General features: G+C 36.0%; 1 protein-coding gene across 4 annotated transcripts in view; it reads right to left on the bottom strand.

The window, feature by feature from the left end:
• RPAP2 (RNA polymerase II associated protein 2) overlaps nucleotides 1–13,112 on the bottom strand; it is a 36,266-nt gene that overhangs the window by 22,918 nt on the left and 236 nt on the right. For 2 of the 4 annotated variants that reach the window (XR_014695390.1, XR_014695391.1), the window contains exons 2-11: nucleotides 12,869–12,914; nucleotides 11,882–11,996; nucleotides 11,118–11,216; nucleotides 10,750–10,815; nucleotides 10,249–10,337; nucleotides 8,242–8,277; nucleotides 6,441–7,389; nucleotides 4,875–4,969; nucleotides 3,188–3,268; nucleotides 2,940–3,055 (exon numbers count right to left, since the gene is read on the bottom strand). Coding sequence is in view for 2 of the 4 variants with exons in the window: in XM_084527274.1 (XP_084383400.1) it covers nucleotides 3,188–3,268; nucleotides 4,875–4,969; nucleotides 6,441–7,389; nucleotides 8,242–8,277; nucleotides 10,249–10,337; nucleotides 10,750–10,815; nucleotides 11,118–11,216; nucleotides 11,882–11,996; nucleotides 12,869–12,914 (1,576 nt within the window). In the remaining 2 variants the exon portion in view is untranslated. The remainder of the gene's footprint in view (nucleotides 1–2,939; nucleotides 3,056–3,187; nucleotides 3,269–4,874; nucleotides 4,970–6,440; nucleotides 7,390–8,241; nucleotides 8,278–10,248; nucleotides 10,338–10,749; nucleotides 10,816–11,117; nucleotides 11,217–11,881; nucleotides 11,997–12,868; nucleotides 12,915–13,112) is intronic. The other 2 variants (XM_084527274.1, XM_084527273.1) reach the window with 1 other exon arrangement.

Here is a 13,112-nt window from a genome sequence, read left to right as displayed (position 1 = left end):
GCTCTCCTCTACCCCCTTAAAAAGAACAGCATATTTCCATGCTGAAGCATAATTCAGTTTGTTGATCCTGAGCAAAAATGGCCTGCTATTTTAAGTTTAAATTTTCTTTAAAAGAAGCCCATTTAATTTTTATCTGCCGCTTTAGAAACAGCTCTGCACTAATTACTCTGACTGATCAAGATTTAACACAAGTTAGCTCAGGTTTAACACAGAATAAATACTCTAGATGTGTTAACAAACACTCTTACATCCCATCCTATCTGGCTATAATGGTGTGCTGCACTGGCACTTCAGCTGTGGAAACCCATAATCTGCTGTGTTGAAGAGAAAAGGTCATCGACCATCTGGTACTTCCACATTTCCACAGAAAAACCTGACTACAATGAACTATTGCTGAGTTGAAACTCAGAATTTAAATTCCACTTAATAAAGGGTAATAAGCAAAAGCCTGTTAGTGAGTATAGGCTAGATAACATACACTTATTATACATATTTTAAAAGGTAAAATACTGTCTTGTAAACAAGACAAAACCTGTAATAGAAAATCATGAACACATCTTTAAGAAACAGCTATATCACTGGCATTGCGAGAGTTCATTGTCAATAACAAGCTCCATAAAATAAATTAAAATATTTACAACCATAAGATACAGCAGAAATTCTATTTTTAATATACAACATTAAGCTTTAAAAAATAAAATAAATCACACATTCACAAACATAGTAAGTTAGCCTCAATTCCTAGCTAATTTTGTCTTGATCTTTTAACAAAGTGCCCTTATACACTCTGGAGAATTATTTGACATCTCAGTTTTCGTAACAAAAGCTTACAGGCACTGAGGGACTCTGTTTGGGAAGAGCTCTAACCATTCTAAAATGTCTCCTGAGATCCCTCTAGTGTGTTTCCCAGCAGTGCTGATTGACTAAAATGTTGCCCAAAGGAGGCTGAACTGCAAGTGTTCCTTTAAAAACCAATGGAGCTGAAAATTGTTGTTGCTTAGTTCACCACATGCTCTTTTACCCTTCTTCAGCTAAGCTCTACTATTGCCATGTGTTTTTATCTCCTTCCCTCTTCAGCAAGCTCTTCAGCCTGAAACATTTCTAGTATGAAAAGCACCAGCATTTGTCAGGGCTGCCTCCATAGTCATTAAGCATTTTAACCATATTAACAAAGAAAGTAACTTTTAAATTTCTAAACCTTTCAAACAAATATCAATAAAAAAAAATAAAAATCTCAGAATCCCTGCTAATACATTCAACTTAAAATCAGAGAGACCACTCATTAAGTAAATTTATATTTAAGTATAGAAATGGAGATTCAAACCTGTACCTTCTTCTAGACAGCTAACTTTTTTTTTCCTGTTTTGTCAGCAGACTCTTCTGTATCACAAATGCAAGAATGAAAAAGGGCTCAAAAGTTATTACTTATTTCCTGTATTTTCATATTATTTTACTATCAGCAACAATAGCACTCCAATTATTGTGAGATGTACATAAAGGCACATAAAAATTCTTGTGTAGGGCTCACAATTGTTGTCAGCAACCCTTCTCCCAAAAAGCTGAATTTCTAAGCAATTTGTCTGGAATCTTCACAGTAAAAGAACTCCAAGAACTCACTACCATTCCCTTCAACTTACTCTTTAACAAAAGAGACTGAAAAATCAACTCATTCAGTGTTATCTGAAGAATCAGAAATAGATCTGTGGAGAATAAAAAAATTAGCAAAATTATTGCTACATTAGCCAGGTCACATACTTCCACTAAGAGATACTAACAATAACATTTTTGGATCAAAACCCAAATTAATTAGGTTTGGCTCCATCTTGTAAATCGACATGTTTTTAAGTGTATATCTATGTTTTTAGAAGACTGTTTTGGTTTCAAGGCTCCTTTGCTATAAACTGTTTTTAAAACCTGATAATCAGGCCACATTATTTTTGCTATTCAAAGGTAATTTGAAATATAAGTTCTGCTTTTGGGAACCTCCAGGTAACCTTCCTCCTTTAAATTTAAACAAACAAGAAGTAGACTGAAAAAGACCAAATATCGTTTTTTCCAATTCTATCACTACTAAGCATTTAGACCACAGAGCAAGTAAAATGCACAAAGTTTTAAGATAGAAAGTCCTTATTCAAAGAACTGGTATATATACAGTATATAGATGCTGCTCCAGTATAACCAGACATATCCTTCCCAGTTTCAGTGTTGTTAAAATAAAATCACAATTAAATGACTGCAATTGTATAATCAAGTTCAAACACTAGGAGCTCTTAAATAAGAGATCATGCACAGAATCACCAGAAAGGAAAAGGAAATTATTATCTTCCATAGTAAAAAAAAATAGCCAACATATACAGAGATCTGTGTTTTTGTGGCGTTCTTCCAGGTATCAGATAAATCATGAGGAATTAGGTGGAGTTGGGTTTCTGTTCACCAAAGCCTAGATTTCTTGTTGCAAATACCATAAGAATGAGCTTTGGTAATTTCACATGTAAACATCATGCAGTTTACTGGGGGTGGGGGGGGTGGGGGGGAAGTTCCAAGAGTGATAGCATACACAGAGTTAATAACTCTTGTTGCTCCTTTTCCTGACAATGCGTCAAGATGCAGGAGTTGTGGCCCAAACAAAACCTAAAAACGTTCAGAGAAGTTACCACAATTCTGATTTCCCTCTTTTCTTTAGTCCCAGTGTTTCCAAATACCCTCTTCAGTGCTGCTAATTGTGGTAATGGCGTGTACACTATGTCTACTTCCCCTTGAAATGGGCAAGATGGCTCAAGCTGGGCCTTCCCAGCTGTAGAAGTCAGTGGCAACAATTATTAATCACATTAAAACCAGTTAGTCCAGCTACAAGGAGCCAGAGCAAAAGAAAGTGACAGATCTCACAAACTCACGCTTAATAGGAAGTGATGAGGTAGTAGAACCTTTAAAAGACTCACCACCATCCTCCAGAGACCACTGGCCTAGTTTTTAAAAATCTGCAAATACTCCTGGTGACCCAGCCACTGTCAGGAACAAGGAAGGGCTCAGTAGTCCACAGGGAATGTGGCATTACCTACATGAACACACAGCCATAAAAGGGAAAAATCTGCAGGGGGAACTTCTCTGAGACCAAATCACAAATCATTCAACAGAATTATTTAATCAATCAATCAAGAAGAATCTCTAATTAAAAACCAATACTTACTGGAAAGTTTTCACAAGATTTTTTAGCTCTGTGTAAACATCCCCTAGAGTAATCTGAAGAGGGCCCAAAACTGCAGGTAATCTAGAAGGCAAAAGACACTGGTTAATATATGTTTTCCAGTTTTTATTTTTTTCCTCAAGTTTTTAATTTCTTCTCTACCAGAGCTTATTAAAGTAAATAGAAAAAAAGGGGTTATTTTTGTGCAATAGATCTGGCATGATGTTTATATTTCATATTTCTCTCAGTGGTGTTTGGGCAATACCTTCACTTTAAAACAGCTTGCTTATAACAAGTTTAGTGTGAAAGTGAATTAGAAATTAACTGTATTTTACATGCATACTCTATTAACTTCCGTATCAGTTCTGATATGACATTCTTTAAAAAAAAAAAAAAAAAAAAAAGTTTTATGTTATGAGGATTACAATTCCAGGCCTCATAAATGCTTTCCATGTTTATATTCATGTGGTTGAAAAATAACAGAAATAACAGTACAAAAACTGCACGCCTAAATGAGGTTTACACAGAGAATCTATCTGCTAACTGTAGGCTCTTATACTACATAAAGAGGATACAGCACTCCATTGTAAGCCTGATAACTAGAACCATGATGTTAACAGGCAATCAGAAATTTTCAAAAACAGATTGCCTCTCTACTTGACTGCATGTAAAACTTGATATAGCACATCACAAAACACACACACTGTTTAACTAGGTCTCCATATCCACAAGTGCTGGAAATGTACTTTATACATGTACTCTTCACATTTCAGAGGTGGATTTAAGATGAAACTTTTGCCTCTATTTACTTATTTAATAGTTAATATCCTCTTGCATTTGAATATTTACATGTGCATGTAGTGTGTTGATACTGATGGAAGAATCAAGATTTCTATTTGCCTCTATATCACTGCATGTTTTACAGTAACTCTGCTGTGCACGTTCATATTCCCACTGGCTTCATCTGAACGTGCCAAGAAATAAATGCTTTACCATAATGAAAATTACGTGTAGTGCATACAAAAATTACATACAGTATACACAGCTATTTTAAAATAATTTATTACTTTATGTATACATATTCCATATTTATATGTTCAGATAATATTGATTTACAGTTCCTATTTTAAGTTCATCAGAATCGGTTTCTAAACAACTTGCAAGAAATTAGATAGTTTGGGTGTTTCCAGATATGTGAAAAGAAAGAGACTGATAAAAAAAGGGTGCTGTGGATTATTATTTTTTTAAAGCACATTCTTATTTTAAGCTTCATGAATTGCACCAACATTTTGATTGAGAAAGCACAGAAGTTTCCCATGTAACAGCACAACAACATGCCTTCTGCCAAGTGCTAAAGACTGGGACCATGCTGTCCTGCCAGCCATGAATGCTGTCAACTACAAGTTCTGGTGCATGCAGGAAGAGAGAAGGTTCTGTTAGACAACACCTTAGCAGTGAGATTCTGACATCCACCTCAGAAGGCTGTGCAAACAGACATCTGCTGCTTTATCAGAGATGACTTAGAAATGTTTTAGAAATAAGTTCTTTAGGGCAATAATGATTATAAATTATGAGTAATGCCGCTCAGAAAAAGGCCAGAATATCCTTGCACAGTGTGTTTATTACTTAAAATGCCGATGAATGAGCACCAACTTCAGTTTGATTATTTACTGAAGTAAAGAATACTTACGCTTTTCTTAGTTTTTCAAGGACGATTCGCTTTCTAATCTGCATTTGTGCATTTGAATCAACAAGTGGAAACGTGAGATCTTGCTGTTCATCATCCTGTATTACAACATTAAAACCTTTAACAATTATAACCTAATACTTAATTACAGGCTATGCATCAAAATAGTTACAGATTATCGATAAATGTTTAAACATAGGAAAACTCATCTCTAAACAAAGAAAGAGAAAAAAAACAATGAGTTATCAACAGAACGTTGGTTGACTTGACCCCATATACAGTTTGCAGCTAGCCTACTTTTCCTCTTTTCTTGCAAAGCAGTATGCTAGATACTTTAATTCAATGGTAAATTCCTTCAAAATTATATGTTTAAACTTTTTACAAGAAGCAATGCAATAGTTTTATTTTACAGGAAGCAGCATTGTGAAAGCCCTCTGATGCATATATTTAAAGGCAAAAGCAGCTTCAGATGCTATTACAAACTGTACAACGTACCTAGCACAGTTAGTGCAGTGTTTTACAGTACTGACAAGACCACCTTATTGCTAACAGCTGGCCTGCCTGAACTGGAAGGGTCAGAGAGAAACCTCAGAGTTTATACTTCTATAGGTCTATAGAGTCTATACTTCTTTAGGTCTACAACCCTCCAGACCCCCTCCCCCCCAAAAAAAAGAAATAAAAATGTATAGGTTACAGCAACATATGTAAACAAATCAGCAGGCTCCAACTCAGAGAATTTTAACAATAGATAATGCCAGAGATCTAGTCTAAAAAGAAAGAAATCCAATCCTTGTCGTGAATTAAAGGCAAAAATATAGATATAAATTTTATCTAATGAATCAAAGGGGAAGAGAAAAATATCATTCTTCCTTCAGCCAAGGCCTATTCTGTCTTATGACAGATCTGTTTCTTCTACATAAACCTTCCTTACTTGCCCTCCAAGGCATCAGTTTTAGAGAAAGCCTTCGCTATAAAAACTCTTAAAAGCCCTAGTCCTTCTTTCTCTTTAATCACCATTTTTTCTTGCCAATAAACTATTCTTACATTGATTCTTTAACAGCTTCACCTCACTGTAATTATGCAACATAACAATTGTGCAGTCTTTATAAGATGTAGAGGTGCTGGCAAGGACAGGCCTTGGAAGTGATGACAGCAGTTGTAGTTGACCTTTCTGCTGAGATTACAACAGCTATAGCTCCTTGACCCATTCTCTTGCAAAAACTACACAGGGCTCAGATAGTTAACTCCTCTCCCATCCCAGCTTACCAGTACCTCCTCTGCTTGCCTCAGTCCATGATCAAACTCTGCTTGAGCAAATGGATTAATCTCTCAGGCTTCACAAACTGAAAGGCTGCTGTCAGAACTGAATGTATCCCAAACAGTCAAAGTCATTCTTTTTCAACCTAAAATATGTTTCCTCAACCTGATGGGATTGTTTGGAGTCTAGTCAACCTTCCTTTTACTAGTTCACATTAATAGTTTGATGGTACCTTGGCCATATCCACTTACAGAGACAAAAAGCTTGTAATAACTGCTTGAAAGCAGGCTTTAAATAGCGTGGACACTTACTTTGTCTTTGCTTGGAAGTTCCTCTGTTTGTGCATGTGTCGCTGCCTCTTCAGCCAAGATGCACTTCCCTTTATAGAACTCTTTTACTCGGAGTTCTAGGAATTCCGTTTCTTCTTTTAACTTTTCGTAACTAGGCACAGGCTTAGCTACTCCACCTGAGCCTGTATAAGGTAAGGAATAGTTCAAACTGTTTTCAGACTCCCCTGCTGCAACAGTGTCAACATCATCAGCTGCATCTAAGTCATCCTCATCAAGTTCTTCACTTTCTCGGTTGGCAGATGATTTGCATTCTGATGAGCATAAAGACATGTAGTTCGGACCATAGAGAAATTTTAAAGTTTCCTCAGTTCTCCATTCAGTAAGTGTTTGCTTAAGGACTTCTAATAAACTGCCTTTAGCAGCCAAGGAATTAATTGGATCCCGCTGTTCAGTTTCTTTATATTGTTTTGAGTTAGCTAGTATTCTTGTAAGACGTTCTGCCCCTTTTTTGCTCACACCTAGGAAAACTATCTGTGATCCGCTATAGGTGTTTTCATAGTTTTCTGAAGCATCTGATGTTCCTGGAGTAGTTTTTTTTGAAGGTGTTGCAGTTACGTTATTTTGAACAGAGCAAGCATGCGTTTCATCCTGAACATCTAATTTACAATTAGATAGTTGTTCAGTGGCTTCTACGACATCCAAGTCTTCAGCTTTAGGGCTGGAATTGGCTTTCTTAATATGTTTCTTTTTGAGGATGCTGTTGCTGTGCAATTGCTGTTCAAGATTAGCTGAACTTGACTGATTTCCTGGTAGAACAGAAGAAACAAATTCTTGTTCAGTATCACTACTGCTGTCGCTGGCTGTGTCATGAGAAGTAGATTCACATGGATTTGAAGATAGCCTAGGATTTTCAATGTCAGAAGCTTTAATTGCTTCATCACGTAGTTTCACCTCTTCTCCAGACTTGCCACTGTAACAGAAAACATAAGCCATCAATGAAGTAAGAAATGGGTGTTACCTATAACAGCTTTTCTTTCTCATGTAAGATAAACAAAGCATTTTCCCTTATAGAGTAAGTGTACTTTCTTGCTCTACAAATCATTTATCTTCCAAAAGTCTTTAAATGCAAGGAGTTTTGACATTCTGCAATCAAGATGGCAAGTACAGACATTGTTTAGAGAAATAAATTCCCAGTTGCTCATTGGCAATTAGAATAGTAAGTTATTATTAAAGACAACAAAATGAGGTTAAACTTAGCATAATGAATTTAAAAAAAAATTGCAATTCCAAATTAAGATCAGCATCTCAACATAGCTATGAACACAGTAGGCCAGCAGAGCTCTTTTAGCATATATAAGTTTGCCATCTAATGGCCGTGAAATGGCAAGAGAAAACAAACAAAACGATAATACACACAGCAAGGTACAGAGAGATGACAGAGTAACATGATTTTAATCTAGCAGATATCAATGTTTCAAAATAGGAAGTACAGAAGCTTTCATCACATATAATTGGTACCACTTTCTTTTTAAAGAATAGATGGTATAAAATATGCAAAGTACAAACAGTGTATTTGTTTCAGATTTCAACAGACTCAATTACAACATACAGGCCAAGAACAGCTGTACACTAAATCATACAGGTCAAACATGCAGGCTTAGCATCACAAAGATTAAAAAGGAAAAAAAAAGAGACAAATAATCCTTTGTGTAGTCTCTAATAAGGCCTTTTCTATAACACATGAAATCAAATATTCTCCCTTTATCTTATATGATGCTAATACTTGTAACTATAAATGCACATAAAGTATTGTTCAGTGTACCTCTGCCCCTCCTTCAGCAGCTCTATATCTGGTGGTCTGCAAAAAGAAAAAGAATGAAGAGTTTTCTGCTAAATCAATGCTCTTGAAATACACATACACACAGAAGATACAGTTAAGGCTGGAAGGGACCTCTAAGGGTGTTCTAGTCTAACATCCTCTGTTCAAAGCACAGTAAGCTTAATAGTCACCCTTGTTAAGATTTCTGATACCAACCAAGAACAATTTGGGTCTGTAATCTTTGCATTCCCTGCCGCCCCGCCCAAGTAGACTGCTTTCAGATCACCCCTTGGTTTCTTCTTCATGAAGCTAAACATACTTATATCCTCGACTGGTCACAAGAGTCCCTGTAGTAAAAAGGGTTCTGTGCAGTTTGTACAAAAATGTTCCAAATTCATGAAAAAAATACGATTATTCAGGATATCTTTTTTTTTTTTTTTTTAATTTGAATTTTTATTCACTCAAAATTAGGCTATTACAGTTATACTGCTTTAGGAAAATTGAGTTCAAAAAATTTCCAGAAGCTCGAAGACCTGTTACAAAACAGATTATGATGGGTTTCTTTCCAAAATTCTAACTGCAGTTCATCTTCTTCTATTCAGTTATAAGGTAACATCATAACGCTATTTATCTTATCTAACACCGAATGTTGAAATCCTCACCTGCATTATGAACGAAAGGAAACCTTTATAGCATGCACTGAATAAAGTCAATGCAATAAAACCTTAAACTCAGTCAGTATATATATAAAAACCAATAGGTTTAAAAAAGATGAAAGCTGCACCAGTTATATGAGTGAACTGAGTCTGGAAACTAAAGATGATACCATAAAATGATTTAAATTATTAATTCCAAATACTTACTCTTCAGAGTTTAAAATTAAGGTTTTTAGATTTTTCTTTCACAAGAATTTCAGATATTCTCATGTGTAAACATACAATGTGTGCAAATGTATGTGATTATGCAAACAGACATAACTAGCCATGCACTACCTGTTTTTTGCATTTTTGTTTTGCTTGTTTGTTTTGGAAAATACACCCACCCCAGCATAAATAATTAAGTATGTCAGGCATATCAGAACTGTGTGCTTTTAATGTTAACAATAAACACTTTCTTTAGTGAGAGCAAATAACAATACCACAATAATACTGGTAAGTTTATTTAAATATTTCACAAAGAAAACAGTTTTACCTACTGTATCAGGCTGTTCTAAACCACTACTCTTATTGATCAGATATTTCACATGATTGATCAGATCTGTGAAACTGAGCTCAGATATATAATTTCAGCTTGGTTATTCTGTTGAAAACCAGGGTACTATGAAAAGTAGTGTCTTGGAGAATGAAAAAATGAATAAATTTACCTGAACGTTCTCTAGGCAAGTATTTATTGTTGAACAGTGACACCCAGTGGCTCAATTCATTATTTGCAAGCCTATGTTTCTTGAACCAGTCAACATATTAAAACGTGAACCACATTACAGTCTTCCAAAGTATGTATTGCAGTTAACAGCAGGAAATGAGCAATCTGAAATTATAGTTTTATGCAGGATAAAGAACCTCTTCATTTATAGTCTGCTTTCAGGTGTAAGCCTTCACAGTCTAACTTTAAGCCCAATGCAAATGCTCTGCTAGAATTAGAAAATCTTTTGTACCAACATAAGATCAATTAATTCTTTACATTATATTATGTGTCTTTTAAGAATCCAATCACAAGAAATTTTAAAGTTACCAGGACATCATTATTATATATGACTAGCCTGCCCTCTAAACTAACACAGTTGTGTCTGTTGAGTAGTCATGAGCAGAACTGAGTCATGTCAATTGCAGTAATCCATACTGCAACAACACTTCTGAAATTGACACCATACTCAGCTAACATGTTAACATCAGTTACCTTTGCTTCAGCCTAACCATTTGGATGTATTGCAACTAATTAATTACCATCACAGTTTGGATAGAGAAAATAGCATCCTCAGAATGAACTACAAATATATAAGGTTACACTTACATTTCTTCTTCTCGCATCCATACTGGACTTCTGGAAACTTGAGCTTCAAAATATTTAGATGCTCTGTAGCAGAAGTTGCTGCAGAAGCACTGGAAACAAAGCAGTATGTAAAATATGACTAAAAACATCTTTAATACTCAAAGAAATCGACAAAATCAATTGTTTTTCATACTCGTGAAATTTAAGTACCAATTCATATTTCTTTTTCAGCTTATAATCAAGCTTTTAATTTATGTGAGAAACCAAACCTACCAAACAGGTCTATCCCATTCCCCACAAATCACTTTTAGTTTTTTCTTTTCCTCCACACCCCCCTGCTCCTTTTTGCACTTTCATTATCCGAAACAAGCCTGTGTTGGGTTCTACATAATCAAAAAAGTTCAAAGAGCAGATCCAAACATGCTGGTTCTGAATCAAGCCATGATATGAATACTTCTACAAAATGCATTTCTAATGCAGAAACAATATTAAATACAGTATAGAAATAGCTTGGTACCATACCTTTCTTTCAGTAATATCATAAACTCTGTTAGTTTTTGTTGAAATTCTGTACTTCTGTTTTGGCACCTGAAACGATATACTTTCATCAGCAAGACTGTCACCTCTGTCATGTCTTTACATAAAACTTGATTCTTAATGCACGTATTTTAATATGCTAACTGGTTCAGCAATGATTGTCAACAGGTCAGGTTTAACTTTTTACTTCAGAAGTCTTAAACTGGAATGGAACAACAGGATATCTGGCCCATTACTTAACAGTATTTTTATTTATGTTTAATATTTTAACTTTAATATGAAAAAGAAAATGCAAGAATATAAAAACCACTAAGAGGTTCTTATGTTAACAGCATTAATAAAAAGCAACTTACATTTTCCAGTTTATTTTGACATATAGGATAACCACATAATTTGATGATAGACCGTTCATCAACAACATCTTTATAGTGAGATGGAGTAATATTTTTTCCCTGAAATGATAACAGTTCAACAACAGATATTGGAAGGTCATTTTTCATGCTCAAAACTTCTAATAAGTAAATAAATACATTTCATTTTATAATAGTATCAAGTAAGTTTAATAAACAGCATTCAGAACCTCCAAACTAAAATCAGTAACAAGATAAATACTCATAGGAAAAGAAAGACACGGATACTTCTTATATATACAAAAGCCTCATTTTGCCTCTAGTATGGTACCTATTCTCACAATTTTCCTCTCTTTATATGTTATATAAACCTATCTACCAGTGCATTTACAACTTTAACAGGAATAATCCTCATATCAATCCTCATACCAGTGGTATTACAAAAACTGTGCTGCCAGGATGAACTGTGGGGTAAAGAGTAACGTTGTCTAAATTCACAGAGGACATGATATGGACCTAACTTTTTATACTTCACCTCTGAGTCCAGAACATGGGGATATAAACAAAGGTAATAAAGTGAGGATTCAAAAATACATATAGTTCTACAAAACTACAGCATATTTTCACTACAAAACCCCTGAAAATAAGGCAATCAGTGCTGACGAGAGAGGATAACATTGTCTACTTTAAACTTCAGCAAATCAGTCCAAGAACTTAAAAAGTTGAACATTGAGATATAAAATAGTGTAAAAATTTGCAGCACATACAGAATTCAGAAGGAACTCTTCAGTAATGTTCTCTTCCAAGAGCTGTTCAACAATATGCAGTGCTTTTTTCTCAAATTCAATCTTCTTTCTAGTAGCAGCCTCCAGGGCTGCTTTCCTGTAACATAAAGGATATTGAATGACACAGAGAGTAGCTTCCATATACAGTTCTCCAGCTGTATCTTTACCAAGTATCAATGATACCACAGAATCACAGAACTGTAGGGGTTGGAAGGGACCTCGAAAGATCATCAGGTCCAACCCCCCTGCCAAAGCAGGTTCCTTAGAGCAGGCTGCCCATGTAGGCATCCTTGAATACCTCCAGAGAAGGAGACTCCACAGCCTCCCTGGGCAGCCTGTCCCAGTGCTCTGTCACCCTCACCATGAAGAAGTTCATTCACGTGTTGGTGTAGAACTTCCTGTGCTCTATCTTGTGGCCATTACCCCTTGTCCTGTCCCTGCAAATCACTGAAAAGATATTCATCTGAATATATCTCAGGATATTCATCTGAAAGTCTTCTATGCAGTCAAATGGATTTTTAGGTAACTGCCCATGGCAAAAAAAAAAATCTGTTATGGCCAAATCTTTCAGATTTGGTTTTTAAAGTGAACAAAGAAGACTAGAAAGTATGCAAGGAAATTAAACTGGCAAAAAACAGGCAGTACAGAGTAAGGAAATACAACTGTGGAGTTCAGATTCATAAACTTGTGTCACTCACTACTGTGGTAGCATCCCACGGTCGCCCCTTTTACCTTGAATAGAGAAATGCATGTGTGTTTTTTCTTGTAAATGTTTGGATGAGATATCTTTACAGTAACTACTGTGGGAACGCAATTGAAAGATACATAGCGTTGTCCCAAACAAGTCTGCCTGAAGGGGGTACTGGCTATCTCTAAGAAAGCCAAAAAAGCCCATACCAGGCAAATAATACAGTTGCAAAGTGAAGCAAAACAACATGACGACCACGTATTGTTAGTCAGAAACTATACCTCTGAGCAACATCTTCGTTTTCCAGAGCAGCTGAACGTTTATTTCCTAGAAATCAAGAATACGGAAATCCGTGAGTTTATTTTCTTCATTACCCAGCAGCAAACACCGGAGCCGCGGCTCCCCCCGTAGCCGGACGGCCGAGGGCGGGCTCCCGGCGCTGCAGCCCCCGGGGCCTGAGGGGGCGGACGGAGCGCCCGGGGCCCGGCCCCAGCCCCACGGCGCTGGCGGTCGCGTCTCCGCAGC

The sequence above is a fragment of the Aythya ferina genome (genome assembly GCF_964211825.1).
Source record: "Aythya ferina genome assembly, chromosome: 8".
NCBI lineage: Eukaryota > Metazoa > Chordata > Aves > Anseriformes > Anatidae > Aythya > Aythya ferina.
Note: the sequence above shows the minus strand (reverse complement) of the source record. Positions and strands in the feature narration are given on the sequence as shown.